The sequence below is a fragment of the Lampetra planeri genome, chromosome 24 (genome assembly GCF_965212315.1).
Source record: "Lampetra planeri chromosome 24, kcLamPlan1.2.h2, whole genome shotgun sequence".
Taxonomy (NCBI): domain Eukaryota; kingdom Metazoa; phylum Chordata; class Hyperoartia; order Petromyzontiformes; family Petromyzontidae; genus Lampetra; species Lampetra planeri.
The window spans coordinates 851720-864833 of record NC_136130.1 but is presented as its reverse complement, the minus strand read 5'-3'; the positions used below and the strand labels follow the sequence as shown (position 1 = coordinate 864833).

Sequence of the window (13114 nt, the reverse complement as noted above, 5' to 3'; positions counted from 1 at the left end):
ACCACTGGCTGAGGGTTGTAAACAGGAGATGAGCACCAATGCTTCAATGCTCACTTGAGCAGGAAATCACTTTGACTTGGCTTTATGTGTGTGGAACCATCGTGATTGTGTGCGCGAGTACGTGAGTAGAGTATCTCACATCCCGGTTTGCGTGCGCTGCTCCTTTTGTGGCTCTGCTTGTGTACCTTGTATTTGTGACATGGATTATAAACGTGGACACTAACAAATAAAATCAAACAAAGCTGAGAAGTGCTGAAAGAAGCATTGGACAGATGCATGCTTGGAATTACACTTAAAGACTGAGAGCTAGCACATTCATCAGATCAAACTCCAATCACATTGACACTTCAGTAAAGTAAGCGTGGTTGGGGAGGACATGTCGCAAGAAAGGATGATGGCCGATGGGGACAAGGCTGGTGACAGAATGGCAGCTGAAGGAGGGAACCTCCTCCGAGAGGACGACCAATCAAGTAGACGGAACGATATCAGCCCACGTGCGGGAGCAAGATGGGTTGTGGCATCACGGAACTGTGATGTGGAGAGGCTTCCTCCAGCAGTGGATAAAACATGTTTGATAATGATCACTGAGAATAATTCACTATTGTGATCGTTGAGATTTTGTATAATATTGTATTTTTGCACTTGAAGGCTTATGGTGTGGAGAAATAAAGAACTTAGAAGGCATAATAGCACAACGAGTTTCAGTCGCGCGTGTACATGACGGGCTTAATGCTGATGTGTTTTATATTTGTTTCTTGCAGGAGCTTGAGGCCAAACAGCAAGAGTTGGATGACCTCTCTGCGAAGAAGTCATCTTTGGAAGCGGTTAGTTATTCCCCTTGACCACTGGGCACCTTGTAGCTCGTGTACCTGCCCGGTGTAAACGTAATGCTTACCGTGTCACGTGCCCACAGTGAGGACAGTAGTGGCCAACGCACAATTGTTGGCGTGCTCTAATCTTACGGAGCAAAACTTGTGAGTATCTTTTATGCATTTGTTGTTTTCTCTTGTTGAGTACGAATGTTCAGGTCACGTTACCAACAAGTATATATGTGTTCTTGTTTCTTTCGGTAAAGCCACGTAGAAGGGAAACAATAAAATAATACAAATATAAAAAAACAATACAATTTTATTATTTTATATTTTTATTGTTTCCCTTCTACGTGACTTTACCGAAAGAACCAAGAATATGAATCCCTGGAGTCACGAAAGCTTTAAATAAAAAAGTATGTATGTGTATATCCTTTATTTAAACCAGGTGAGCACCCACTGATTTATCCTGACTAACTACCATGCACATGAGACAATCCTCTTCACTAAACTGTTTCCGTTCATCCTTTAAAACAACCAATCTCTTCTCCCTTGCCCATGTATGTGTAATGTAGCACTCAGAGACGCTGCCTTGCTTAAGTTATATATTTATTATATATTACAGTCCACCCGACTCGATGACGTGTCTCCAGGTGGACGCAGGTTGATTCTACACAACTGGGTGACTACGTAGCTGATACGCGACGCTCGCTATATAGCCGACTGACTCTACAGGAGCCGTGATGTAGTAGCCACAGCGAAGATATAGAACTTCTTCCCCAGCCTTCCAAGATGATGAGGGCGATCCACCGTGATGACCGCGACGACGGTGCGGACCACGACTCCCCACAGCCGCCTCGAGTCCCGCTCCGCGCTGCCTTTTATTTCCCTCGGCTCTGCCATGCCCCTTATCCCAAACTCTCTCCTTTGCCTCACAATAACACCCCGGGGGTTCCATCTCTACCCCCCGCGTTGACTCCTCAGCCTGTTACCTCACTGGACCCCTGCCTGTCCTCATCGCTGCAATCCTTATTTACGGCCACAAGGCCCCATACTGTCCTTACATATGTATGTTGAACTTTCTTTCGCATCGTACGTAGCCAATGATGCTAATCGGAAAGTTACTGCTACTCCCTAACCTCCACCCCCCAGCTACAACCAGTCCTACCCCAATGCCTATCACTTACCCCTATTACTACCCCAACTCCTATCACTTACCCCTACCCCTATAACTACCACAACCCCTGTCACTACCCCAACCCCTATCGCTTACCCCTATCCCCTATTACTACCCCAACCCCTGTCAGTTTCCCCTAAAGCTATCACTTACCCCTACCCCTATTACTACCCCAACTCCTATCACTTACCCCTACCCCTATTACTACCCCAACCCCTATCACTTACCCCTAACCACTATTACTACCCCAACCCCTGTCACTACCCCTATCACTACCCATACCCAAACCCCTCCTCAAAACACTCCCACATATTCTCCTGTCACCATAACTACATCACCACTTTTAATAACACAACTCTTTATTGCAAGCACTATCTTATCTACAATTGTATAATTCTTGCAAAGTGCCTTGGAATAAGGCGCAATATAAATCTATGTAAGATAAGATTAGTAGGTTACTCTTCCGTGAACATCACTTTTTGATTCTGCTAACAATGTTGAGGACTCGGTTATACCAGGATGACTTTCATGTCATCCACACTGCTAAAATACTACAACACAGATCACGACAACTCATCCTGATCACCCACCCACTCGCTTGCTCACTCATAACAACATTCCTCGGCTCATTAGGGATTCTGAGTTTTTCACTTTCTCAATTATGTCCTAAAATGCAGCTATTTGTACAGGATTTCCCTGTGACATAAGATTTTAAAACCCAATTTGTTGTCCGATTGGATCACTCTGCAAATATGATTATCTTTTTTCATTGTTCATTTCATTGGAATTTCTAGAGTTGTTATTGATATTGTTATTATCAGATTTCTATTTCCCTTATATCTCTATTCGTGAGTGTAGTTTTATTTGTATGTCCAGCGCTTTGAGATACTTCAGTATGAAGGCGCTTTATAAAATGGAGGTTATTATTTTTCTTTTTGCTTCTTACCTTGCACTACTTACCTTTGGCATTCCCTCCCATCATTTATTTTCCCCCAAGTTCTTATAATTCAAGAACCTTGTTGTCTCTTACTATAATAACTTTAACGGTGCCGTTTGTTGCTGGCTGCTTGACATTGTGGGCCTTTCGACCTGTGCTCAGCAACCACTCATCCCGTTTCAACAAACGGTAAATAAAATGTAACATTGTAATTCAAGCTAACCCGCAGAGGAAGGGTAGGTCGGTTACCTACAGAGCGTAGTCAATAGCAACGGGTAAGTATATCCGAGTAACTCACTCCAAGCTGAGTTAACCAACCCTCAGTGAGGCGGAGGTCGCTTACTCTGATGCTGTGTCAAAAGCACCTGACAAGATAAAAAACCAAGGCACTTATTCTGAGCTGGGGTAATCAACCCCCAGGGCAGGGTAGGTCAGTTACTCACAGAACACTGTCAATAGCAAGACATAAATGTAACTGAGCAACTTGACTTTCAACCGGGGAGACTGTCCATCAGGGCGGTGGTCACTCATTCAGATGAACTGTCAATAGAACCCGACAAGATATCAAACCAAGCAACTTATTCTGAGATGGGGTTCACCAACCCCCTGGGAGGAATATGTCGGTTGGACACTGGGCTCTGCAGATGTTGATGGGCATGTGGGAACTGAGTTACCTACTAATTTAATTAATCTTATTAAAATACACTTCACTAAAATCATAATGAAAGTAAACAACTTGAGCCATTTAGACTAAACCAATTGATCATTGATTATATCAATGTATCAATCTGCTCAATAAACTTCAGTAATTCCTCATAGTGTTTATACTCATGATACTAACTAATCCTATTAACCAATTAACACTTTACTAGAATCACAACAACATTAAAATTACAGCTTCATTTCCAACGCAATACACCTTAATATGATTAATAATAGCATAACTGTTAAATAAATGCACTTTATAATGCTAATATGACCTGCCCATCATAACCAATCACCTGCCAATCAATGCTAATTATTAAACTGGATGATGTCATGGCACCTACTTAAGGACCTGGATCAGGAAGCTCTTTCATGTGTGATAGAGCTGAGCCTTTGTTATCACCTGATGATGATAGATGTAATATCCAGCGAAACATATATCGAGAGAAAATTTCTAATTGTATTTGTTTTTCAACATTCCCATGTTGCTGATAAACCAAGTCAATTGCCATATTTGCCCTCGGAACAACTGAATTTGATTGGCTCTGTTGGGCGGTAGAGGGTTATAGTTAAAATGTGGCATTGTACTGACACGATCTAACCCAACAGTAACTAACCGTGAATCATATTTGTCAATGTGATATTCGTATAAGCATTAATCTATTAGGCTACATCACATGAACAGAATGAAGCATTGATAACCAAAAAACAGATAACACAAAATATTAATTAATTTCAAGTACAGTAATATACATTTAAGCTGTGGAGTACACTATTGTTTAAGAGGAATTGTATTGGCAATGACTAACCAATTAAAACTTGATTTTATACAGTGCCATTCACACAAGGCCTCACAACGCTTTACGTAAAATAATGCAAGACTGAACAAATAAAACTGAATGAAACCCTCGATAGATAAAAGCATAAACAAATGACACTGAATAAAATTAAAGAATGTAAAAGGCACAGGACCTACACGGACGGGTGGTATGCAAGTGAAGACAAACACGTTTTAAGATGGGGACCTAAAAGACTCAACCGACTTGAGAGTCCCCAACGCTCTGTGAAGAGCGTTGCTCTGCAGATGAAGAGGAGGCAGCTGCGCCTGGCTGCTGCTGAACGCTCTGTCGCCCACTGATCCCACGTGTGGCAAGGCACGCACAGGTGCCCAAGCAACACATTTGATTTCCTATTAGAGCCGCCTGGGAAGCAATTGGATTTTTAATATAAGAGAGAATGCTTCAAGGTAAAAAGGCCAATTTCCAAATATAGTCTTTAACCTTGGGACGTAACTTTTTTGCACGGCTATATATGCTTAGGAGTTGAATGCTAATATTGAGGTCTACTAGCCACGAGATGGCTTCAGCAGAAAGTTCGTGTCGTTTTTCTCTTCATTGAAGGAGAGCAGGCTACAGTGGGTTACTATACGGTGGATAGTTTGGGTTGCATAGCCACAGTCGCACTACTGTGGATTGTTTTTAATATTCCATTCATGAAGGAGATGTGCAACATCGGCCTGTAGATGTTCTGATGCGGTTGATGGTTCATCCGTGGCTTCGAAGAATGGTAAAGCCATAACATAGGAATTTTAATGGACATTTAAATGTGGAATTGACTATAGATTTTGTGGTATCGTCTCAGTATATATTTTTTTACACAGTTGCTCAGCACAGGTCCCGAAGGCCCAAAACATCATTCGGCCCACCAGCAACAAACAGCACTTGTGGAAGTTGTAAAAGATCTGTAAGAGTGTAACACGTTTCTTGAATTGAGCAATATTATTATAAATATTGTGAATAGCTTGGGGAATAGAGCCGACGATGGGAGGGGATTCCAAAGTGGGAGCAGTGTGAGGGCAGGAGCAGAAATGCCTTTAAAAACAAACCCAGTGCGTATTTCTTCGTATCGACAATGGAAGGAAACAGTCACAATATAGGAGATTGCAATGATGGGCAAAGTTGTTCTCATTGAGAATTAAGTGTGAACCGGAATGCAAAACCAGTCCAGACTAGTCATAAAAATGTAACTTATTTATGAAAAAGAGCCGAAACCTACTTTGATAGATATTTATGATATATGATATTTATAATTCCCTCATCAAAACACTACACCGTAGGGCCCGTTGCATCTCCGACCAGCACCACCTAGCTAGTGAGTTGGAGCACGTACACCAAGCCCTCAGGATGAACGGATACTCTGACTGTACAATCCACAAAGCTGCCTCCCCAGCGATGGGGAGACAACCTTCTGAGGAGCCAACCAAAACCATCACTTTGCCATACATAGCAGGCGTTACCAAAAATATTTCCAAAATCTTGAACAAACACAGGATCCAGGTTCGTTTCAACACAGTACACAAAATCCGTGATTTAATCCCATCTGTAAAGGATGTGATTCCTGCCATGCAGTACCCTGGTGTCTACAGACTGAGTTGTGGTTGCGACAACAGCTACATTGGGGAAATAATACGGACCGCGTTCGTGAACACAAGGCAGATCTGAAACACGGTAGGACCAATACATCGGCCCGTTGCTGATCATTGTTTTAACGCTGTGGGCTCACACGAAATAGATTTTTCCAAAACGGAGGTACTCTGCAAACCTACCGGCTACCTTCAGAGATTTGTTCATGAAGCCATCCAGACATATATAGACACAGACACAACTTCAACCGAGATGATGGTTACAAACTGAGCACTCATTGGAAGGTCGTTATTAACCAGGTAAAGTCTTAACTGACTGTGATGTTTCCATCCTACCTGCCTATGTCAGCTGTTATTTCATGCTAATCTCTCACATTACATAGCCACTTCCATACCCAGTTACATGCTATTTTTTCACATTAACATCACTAGACCCAGCCACTTCTGTATGACCCTTGGGCTACACCCATTTCAAACCTTTTAAAAACAGTCTGCATCAGCAGCAGACCATGCTTTCAAACCTGATGACGGACTCTTGAGTTGCGCCCGAAACGTTGTGATTTACTTTATTTTATACCTACGTGACTTTACCGAAAGAACCAAAGAGTATAGATATTTATGAGGTTTTATATACGTGTTAAAATTTGTTAAACGTCTTTTCAAGTCCCATCACCACAGTCATGTGTTTTTTCCAGTATAACGGGGCTGTTGTGGAGAGAGTAGAGGATTTCCCATACCTGGACAGTGCTTATGATCAGCTCTGTTTTCACTTCGAATCAATCGGGATCGCATATTTTCATTTGCTCTGTAATGCTGTGTGGAAGCTCCCTGTCCTATTGCTCCATATGAAGCTCAGGGTCTTCTCAGCCACAGTTATGCCCTCTCTTCTTATGTTAGAAAAATGTTGACTACTTTAGAGGAACAGCTTGCGACATTCAGACTGGCCTACTTGCGATTCATCCTGGGTTTAACCAGGCCGGATTGTCTGAGGAGCTCACAAACCTTAGAAAGGTCTTGACATCAGTGAGCTCCTCCAGCAGGCGAGGCTGCATTGGTTGGGTCATGTCGTCCACTTGCCCAGCCATCCCAAGCAGCTTCTGTTTGACCAGATCGGGGGTGCTAAATTGGCGCGACACACGATATGGGGCTGATTAGACTTGTGCCGATGACTGGTATCAGCGTTGTCGGAGATCAGCCTCTGAAGGAGGCTTGTTTGTGGAGGGCACTAATGGACAGTTGGAAGATTTGCCCTCCAACAACAGCGGGGGGCAAAGGAGTGACGTTCAACGAATGGAACTCCAGGGGTCACAGGAGGGAGCACAGGTGGTGCAGTCACAACTCCTCCGTCTGTACCATGACCTGCCAGCGAGCCTTCCACACTCCACACAACAGCCTCACAGTGCACCTAGTCTGGCACAGGCGCTGTGCTGATGTCACCACCACTTAGTGGTGAATAACTGCTGTTATAGTGTGGTGCTGGCCACCCACTCCTTTGTGTGCTTGTGCCGGCCTTCATAGGTGCTACTCACAACAGTACTTGCCCCAACAGTCTATTAAGGCTATACGGGGGATCTTTGTCTTTGTTTTTTGTTTGACAGAGCATGGCAAGCACCCCCCTGAAGTTGGAGTGCGTGGCGCTGTACGGGAAGCTGCGGGAGGTGGAGGCGAAGCGCAATCAGATGCAGGCCGAGGATCAGGCCATGCTGACCCCTGAAGAGGAGAGAGAGCGACTGCTCAAGCAGGTGTGTTTCATTGAGCATTCATTATTTATTTATCTGCTTTTGCGTGTGTGCTCGCTGACAGCACTTGCCCCAACAGTCTGTTAAGGCTATATGGGGAATCTTTGTCTTTGTGTGTAGCCAAAGTCTGAGTGATTTATTTCTCAAATGAACATTGAGGTGCCCCTCTCTCGTTTACAGCCCTGAGCCAGTGGTGGAAATTCCACATTCCTATGATGAGGACGAGTCTGTACAGGACAACCGCTGGTGATTTCCCCAAAGTGGTGCTAATTTTATAGACCCCGGAGGGAAGGATGATGGGCCGAGTCAACAGCCCAACCAGGAATTGAACTCACAACCTCCCGAATTGAACCACCTGGCCGCAGAGAGAGTAATAAATGAATGTCTGCTCAACGATGCTGATAATTATTTTTTATGTATTATATAATTTTGCATCGAACTAAGGCTTACATCCAACAGACAGGATCCTTGCCGATAAACATTTGCCAGTTCACCAATCATTGATTGGTTTAAGCAAGTCCCGACTGCTGATGAGACATTGCATGTCAAACACTGCATGTCAAAACCGGTCCAGAGTTTGCTTCTATTAAAATAAAACTTTAAAGATATGTACTCTGAGAAAATCATGTGGCCGAGGGGATCTGTGTAATGAAAGTCTTCTTTTCTCTGTGGCCAGACAAATGTGGAAAGCAGGAGGTGCATATTGTGCGATTATTTTGAATGTAGTTTGCCAGGTAATGAAAGTGTTTTTTTTATGTGATCAATGTGTCATTTGTCAGGTTAAGGAAGACAACCAAGAAATAGCCAGCATGGACAGACAGTAAGAGCAGTTTCCTTTCATCAGGGGTTCGCGCTGTTGAACTTGTTCGGCAATATCTCAACAAGAGTAACCACTTCTCCAGCGCAACGTTTCACTTGCAACAACAACAACGATAATATAATGGACTGGTATATGACTGATGGACTCAGCAGTGTAACAATTAAACGATTTTAATCGAATCCTACACCCCATTGTATGAATTGAACTATGGTTGAAAGTATATATGCATTTTTTGGATTTCTGTAAATTGTATGCCGATTGTAACAATTATGCTAATGGCGGAAACAAGGTGGAACATATGAGATGGCTCATATAAAGGAGACGATACAAATAAGATATATATAAAAAGGTTATTGAATTGCTTCCCAAAATTGTCGCAAATTCATCTGATCACACTGCAGTGAATGATGCATGCCCTGCAATGTCCGCAGTGCACCCTGAATTATTCGGCAAAGTTGTACTACATTGTGAAAAATGAATTCACATGCGTCAGGTTGTCAGAAGTGAAGGAAAAAATCGGCCACCTGAATGAGGAGATTGGGCAATTGGAGAATGACATCGAGGAACACCAGGGTAAGGAACGCTACAGCAGTGGCACCTGCACACACACATGCGTTGCATGTCACCTGGCTTTGTGGATTAACCTTGCTAGAAAATAAATAATTAACATCCCTGTGCAAGAACTGGTCTCATTAATGATTAGCCCACTCCTCAGCCGTCGCGGGTGAAGTGGCCGGCAGTACTCATGGGACCACATGCATATCGGCCAAGTAAACTGCTAACTTGAAGAAATTTATAACGTATTTTTTATTATTAGAATGCTTGTTTACCCAGGAAAGCCTCAAGAATCTTTTTTTCAGGAGGGTCCTGCCAAGTATTTGCTCGTGGTGTACAGTGCATCACAATCTTTTTATTCATTTATTTGTTGTAAATTTCCTTCATTCATGTTTTCCGACACAAGGTAGCATTTCTAACAATAAACATATCGCCCCGGGGTTGCAGATTGTGTGCATCCTTAATTATAGAGCCTATTGTTTGACTTTCGACAGTGTTGGCTGGGTAATTTTCTTTTTTTTTATATAAACAAGAAGAAGGGTGGGGAGATAGAGGGAGGGATGGGGTGTAAAGGGGTCAAGCACTAACGTATGGGGGGAGCGTGACGCCGCGCTGTGCGCGTTTCGGTTGAAGCGGGGGGGGGGGGGGTTCTCATGCAATTGCCGAGGTTGGGTGTCCCAGCGACACTGGACCTGTATGTCCCAGACGTAGAGAGGGGGTTTGAAAGGGACTTTATCTCTGTTTTATGTACTTAAACGATACATATACTTGATAGCATACACTTAAACGCGTTTTGGAATTATCCCTGTTTTTGTTTATCCGGGTAACCCGCCCCCCCTTACACCCCTCTCGTTGCCCCGAATAGTTCAGAGTTGAAGATGATTCCCGTCCGATGTTTTCCTTTCATATTTTTGTGTTTCTGTCTATCCCACAAGAGCTCTACATTTTAACCTCTCTCTGCATGTTTTTGTCTTTTCATTTCTAACCAATGTAGAAGGTAAGATTCTTTGTCAAACTTCCTCCTCCGGTTTGCTGAAAAAAAACAAATCAATTGGCACATTTGCTCATGATGTGACAACTTCATATGATTGGCTCTGTCGGGTGCTGGAGGGTTATACTTACAGAAATGTATATTGTATCTACATAATGTGACCCAAAATAAGAATAATTTAAATGCGCACAGTATTCACTCTCTCGTAAGGAGAGCAACTCAGAAGCGCGAGGAACCGCAGACAAAGCGGGAAGGCAGCCATGCCGTAAGCCGGTGACAACAGTTTCCAAAGCTCTGCGGTCCCCTATATATATTCGGTGTTATCGCCCAATTAATGAGTGAGAGGAAATCGGAGAACCTGGAGAAAACCCACAAGTGCAAAGGGAAAAACATTATCCCGTACAGACAACAGGTGGGGTCACCATTTTTGTTGTAGTGCATTCTTCTGGCAAGCAAGGGTTACAGGCTCCTCCTGGACGCCCACGGGAAGGGAATGTCGCAAAATGTGCGTGATCCACCAACCCTGCTCGATTACAAGCCACTTGCATAGCCACCACCACCCAACTAAAAGAAACCAATCATGAATCAAGGTGCTTTCAATTGAATATTAATGGTCGGGTAGTGAAACATGTTAGAACAAATGCCTTCTGTGCATTTACATTTAAATTGCCCATTTACATACATGTCGGTGTGTGTGTTTTTTTATATAAAGGTGAACGCAATCAGAAGTATAAAGAGCTTAAGAAGAGGGAAGAAAGCATGGATGGTAAGTTGTGAATATCTGGCTTAGAGGAATCTATCCTTGTAATATTCCTGTCTGATGAGCGGGCATGTTTATAGCCATTTAGATCCATAATAGAGGTTTTTGGGTTAGATCGCATACATTTATTTAGAGTCGCCACTAATATTTTGAGCAATGTTCCCATGTATATTACAAATTACTTTGCTTTATCAAATTTAGAAAATATTCCCCTTGTGAATAGGTCATATCCCTGAATGTTCTGGGATTCGAATCACTCACGCGTGTCAGGCGGAGAGACCCCCACGTCCCTCTGGTCCTGGCTGTGTGTGCTACTCCTTTCTGCTCGAGTGTTTTCTGTCCGTGGGCTGCATGAAGCGCTCATGTGTGTTTTCTTATTTTGGAAGGTGCTATCTTTGGGGGGGGGGTTCTTTGAAAGTGCGATTCTTGCAAAATAAGTAAAAAGAAATGGAAGTATTTTTTCCTCTCTCCTCATCTACTTCCTCTTCACAGCCCTGGGCCAGTGGTGGAAATTCCACATCCAAATGAACAAGTGCCGGTGATGTCCCCCACGGAGTGGTAGTTATTTTATCGACCCCACGGGGTGTGATGGGTTGAGTCAACCCCCTCCCTAACCAGGATTTGAACTCGAAGCCTTCTGATTATGAGCCGTTCGCTCACTCGCTCTGCCTCTGAGCGACCTGGCCGGTTTAATGATGCAATAGATATCAAATACTGGATAGTAATGTCATTCCCAGAAAACATGTCGATTTTCGTATTTTTTTTAATTTTTGTTTCTACGTTTTGTGTTGTACTTGTATTGTTTTTCAAGGTAGTTTAGTCATTTTAATCCATTCTCAATCTCGGCAGTAAAGTGAAATGGCGTTAATGATTCATGGTTCCTGCCGTCTGGCCAGTTGGCTGCTCAGTGGTAATGAGAGTGGCTCGCGAGGTTGCGAATTAAAATCCTCAGCCTATCGCCCCTTCTGGGGATGGATAAAATGATGAGCACACTGCGGGGAAGTTAACATCGTGGTTGTCCTACTGATAGATTCACGTTAGATTTCCACCACGGGCTCTGCATGGCTGTAAATAGAATATGAGCACCGATGCCTCTGCTCATACGAGCTCGAACTCACTTTGAGATTTTGTTTGACTGGTTACTGAATATCCGTGCTGACGGTGGTGGCCATGCTTCTGTTTTCGCCGCACCCTTTCAGAATTCTTGTCGGCATTTGAGGAGAACCGCCGGCAGGAGGTGGAGAGGAAGGCGGAGCTGGAGGCCGCCATTGTGTCCTTGTTGGAGAGCATCAGCAGGGTGCGTGGAGAGGGTGCATGGGGGGGTGCGTGATGGGGGTAAATGGAGGGGTGCGTGGAGAGGGTGTCTGGAGGGGTGCGTGGTGCGGTTGCGTGGTAGGTGCATGGGAGGTGGTTGCCGCAACAACTGAGCTCACTCCTCACAGGATGAGTGCTTCCGATCAGTGTGGCGCTGCCACCCTTGGTATTGTATCACTTTCCTGTGCTGTCACCTGCGACAGTTGTTTCGCCATCTCTGATGTCATCAGCAGTGTGTCCATTGTACCGTTGCTACCACATCAGCTGCTCGCATCATTGCAGTTCGTTGTAATGTTACAACATAGGCAGAACACCGTCATTGTCATTAACATCCGAAATGATCAATCCACTGCTAAATTAAGGCCTCTCCAGGCTGCTGCCATCCCATATGATCCTGAGGTGTCACAATCCACCCAGCGCCTGCACCTAAATTTCATTACTTCATCTCCTTGGCGCCCGTCCGAGCGCTGTTTCGCCCATTTGGCTGCTGCTCCATCCTCAGTCTTGACCACCGCCCACCGTTGTCCCTGCTCGCTGTGACGCGTCCTGACCAAACATCTTCAACTTTTATTAACAGTCAATCTAATGATGTCCCCGTAACTTCAAGCATGCATTTTTACACGCTTCTTTAAGCACTTTTTTTGTTCCATGTTCTCCGTTAAAGTCCACGTTTTTTGATCTGTTATGTTACACAGCACGTAGTGTGCAACGCCACTGTACTCTGCGCTAAAGAGTACACTCCGGAGAAAAGCAGCGAATTTGAACGAAAAAAAAGAAAAACGCGGACATTGCAAAAGATTCTTGTAGTCGAAATAAACCTCCATCCATTCCTGCTGATACTGTAAGCCCGAGTGAGTGGGGCTCCTGTCACACCGCAGGCTGTGG

General features: G+C 44.0%; 1 protein-coding gene across 2 annotated transcripts in view; it reads left to right on the top strand.

Annotated features, from left to right (window-relative positions):
• IFT74 (intraflagellar transport 74) overlaps positions 1 to 13114 on the top strand; it is a 47209-nt gene that overhangs the window by 14558 nt on the left and 19537 nt on the right. For both annotated transcript variants that reach the window (XM_078605362.1, XM_078605361.1), the window contains exons 10-15: positions 762 to 824; positions 7649 to 7792; positions 8569 to 8609; positions 9103 to 9182; positions 10868 to 10921; positions 12115 to 12212. In XM_078605362.1, coding sequence (XP_078461488.1) covers positions 762 to 824; positions 7649 to 7792; positions 8569 to 8609; positions 9103 to 9182; positions 10868 to 10921; positions 12115 to 12212 — 480 coding nt within the window. The remainder of the gene's footprint in view (positions 1 to 761; positions 825 to 7648; positions 7793 to 8568; positions 8610 to 9102; positions 9183 to 10867; positions 10922 to 12114; positions 12213 to 13114) is intronic.